The sequence below is a fragment of the Colobus angolensis genome, unplaced genomic scaffold (genome assembly GCF_000951035.1).
Source record: "Colobus angolensis palliatus isolate OR3802 unplaced genomic scaffold, Cang.pa_1.0 Scaffold142, whole genome shotgun sequence".
Taxonomy (NCBI): Eukaryota; Metazoa; Chordata; class Mammalia; order Primates; family Cercopithecidae; genus Colobus; species Colobus angolensis.
The window spans coordinates 755938-758291 of NW_012114511.1; the positions used below are offsets into that span (position 1 = coordinate 755938).

Here is a 2354-nt window from a genome sequence, read left to right on the forward strand (position 1 = left end):
ATTGATCTTTTTAATCCCCTCTCTTTGAAACACAGAGCCAGCTGATGTGGAGTTCCTCAAAAGAAAGACTCTCCCACTGCCCCTACCTCAACAGGTAGCTGCGGATCCGGGGCTAATTCCCTACTAAAAAGTCTTAATTGGCTTATGGGGAGCCTGAAAGATCTCCCTTGTGTTTACAAGGTGAAAGGAATGATAGATCCCAAATGCCCTAGTCTGTCTTTATCCATTTCTTGGTGGAAATCAGGTGCGTTTTATTTTTTAATTGTTTTTGAAACAGGAATGGAGGCTTTGGAGGTGAGTGGGGATACTGTTTCACTTTAGTGGTTGAGCCACCAGGGAAAAGCAAGACAAGCCCCAGAGACACTAATATTAGGCAAGAAACTTGGTGACTTATTTTTTTCTTAGTTTTTATTTACATGAAGCATCTGCAGTACAAAAATGTAAACTTTGATAGCTCATAATAAACTCTTTATGTACAAAAATACATTTTCATATGAATGAAGCATCTTGAATAAATTAAAGTACTCTCCAGCCCTGTGCCTGAATAGCTAAGCAAGAGTCTCCAGTTCTTCCTAGAGCAAGCCTGCAGTGGCGGGGGTCGGGATCCATAATGCATGAAGCCCACTCCTTGTCTCTCCTTTTTAAGCCTTTTCATTGTATTGTCAGCCGGCTCAAACCGAATTTTCATGCTCGTTTTTCTTCATTAGAGTTCTACAAATTGTAAAATTGACTTTTCACCTCGTCTTCAGGGGCTGATCTGTCCCTTTTCTAAATCACACTGAAGTGGTGGCTGGGGTCAGTTCTGAGCCAGCCACAAAGGAGGTTTTGTGGAGTTCAGAAAGTGCAAAAGGAAAGGCCGTCTAGGGGCGGGCAGGAGGGGCCCGGGGCTGAGGGCTGGCGAAACAGACCAAGAGGCAGCCACAGCGAGTGTGCGGCGACCTAACAAGCGGCTCAGGTATCCCCGACCGCTTTAAAGCTCCCGCTTCCTCCCTCCGCCTAGAGAGGGGGTCCCGAGGCGGCAGCTGGGGCCCCATCTATTGCCTGCTGACTAGGGGAGGGGGAAAGTAACGGTGTCTACAAAGGGCCTAGTGGTAAGGGATGAAACAGGGCGTTGTATGGAGCAAGTCTTTGGGCAGGCTTGGGAAGGAGAAAGCAGGCTCGCTGGGGCTGTAGGTGAAGTCTTCGGAGGCGGCGGGGCTACTTGGGTCAGAGAGCGGGGAGGCGGCGGCGGCACCTGAGCCCCAGGACTCTGCGTCGCTGGCGGGACTTGGGGGACCGGGCAGGCAGGGGACGCACTGCGGCGGCAGGAGGCGCTCCCGGGCACTGCCTCCGGGCAGCCCTTGATCCGCCAGGCGCAGTGTCTCGGCCAGAGCCCAGATGTAGTTGTAGGCGAAGCGCAGCGTCTCGATTTTGGTGAGCTTGGTGTCGTCGGGGAACGAGGGCAGCACGCTGCGCAGTGCATCCAGCGCCGCGTTCAAGTTGTGCATGCGGTTGCGCTCGCGATCGTTGGCCTTGACGCGCCGGCTCCTGCGCAGCGAGTGCAACAGCGCCTCGGAGCGCATCCGCGTCCGGCCGCGGCGCCGCCGCCTCTCTTGGTCGTCGTCCTGTGCCCCTGGAACCTCAGACGCCCGGGAGATATTGGGCGCGCCCCTGCGGGGTGGCACGGGCGGCCCCGAAGCGGAGGCTGCCTGTTGGAGTCTGGCACAGTCTTCCTCGTCGGTGAGGAAGCCAGACAGGTCACTGCCGCTGCTGCTGGCGCAGTCGAGGTCGGAGATGCAGGTCTCAAGGGGAGCTGGCATCGTTGCGCTGTGCAGGACCGACGGACAGATAGAAAGTCGCTCAGAGAGCTGCAGCCCGGACTGAGGGCAGGGCCGCCAGGGCGCACTTACGTTCCCAACAGCCTGGGGTTGTTACTCTTTGCCAGTTGCAGGTGCGAGAGCCTGGAAGGGTGCAGGGGCGCACGGAGAACTTGGCCTCGCCTCCTCGCCTCGCCTGCAGGAGCCACGCGCCCGACCTGTCTCCCGAGTGATGTCGCCGGCGATCAGATCAGCTCGTGTGAGCACCGAGTGTGGCACACGACTGGCCTCAGGACCCCTTAAGTACCCGGCGCAACAATGGGCGCCCCCCTCCTTTGCCACCTCCGCCCCCGCGGCAGCCCGGGTGAATGGAGCGAGGCGGCAGGTCATCCCCGTGCAGCGCCTGGGTATTTGCATAATTTATGCTCGCGGGAGGCCGCCCTCGCCCCTCCCCCCACCCGGAGTGTGCCCGTAATTACCGCCGGCCAATCGGCGGCGTCGCGCGGCCCGGGGAGTCGGCTCGGGCTAAGCTGGCCAGGGCGTCTCCAGGCAGTGAAA

The 2354-nt window shown here is 58.0% G+C and overlaps 1 protein-coding gene across 1 annotated transcript; it reads right to left on the minus strand.

Moving 5' to 3' along the window:
- Positions 1 to 386: 386 nt before the first annotated feature.
- NEUROG1 (neurogenin 1) lies at positions 387 to 2064 on the minus strand. The gene has a single exon (XM_011935250.1). It carries the CDS (start codon positions 1797 to 1799, stop codon positions 1086 to 1088), a length of 714 nt encoding a protein of 237 aa, XP_011790640.1. The 5' UTR covers positions 1800 to 2064; the 3' UTR covers positions 387 to 1085.
- Positions 2065 to 2354: the final 290 nt, after the last annotated feature.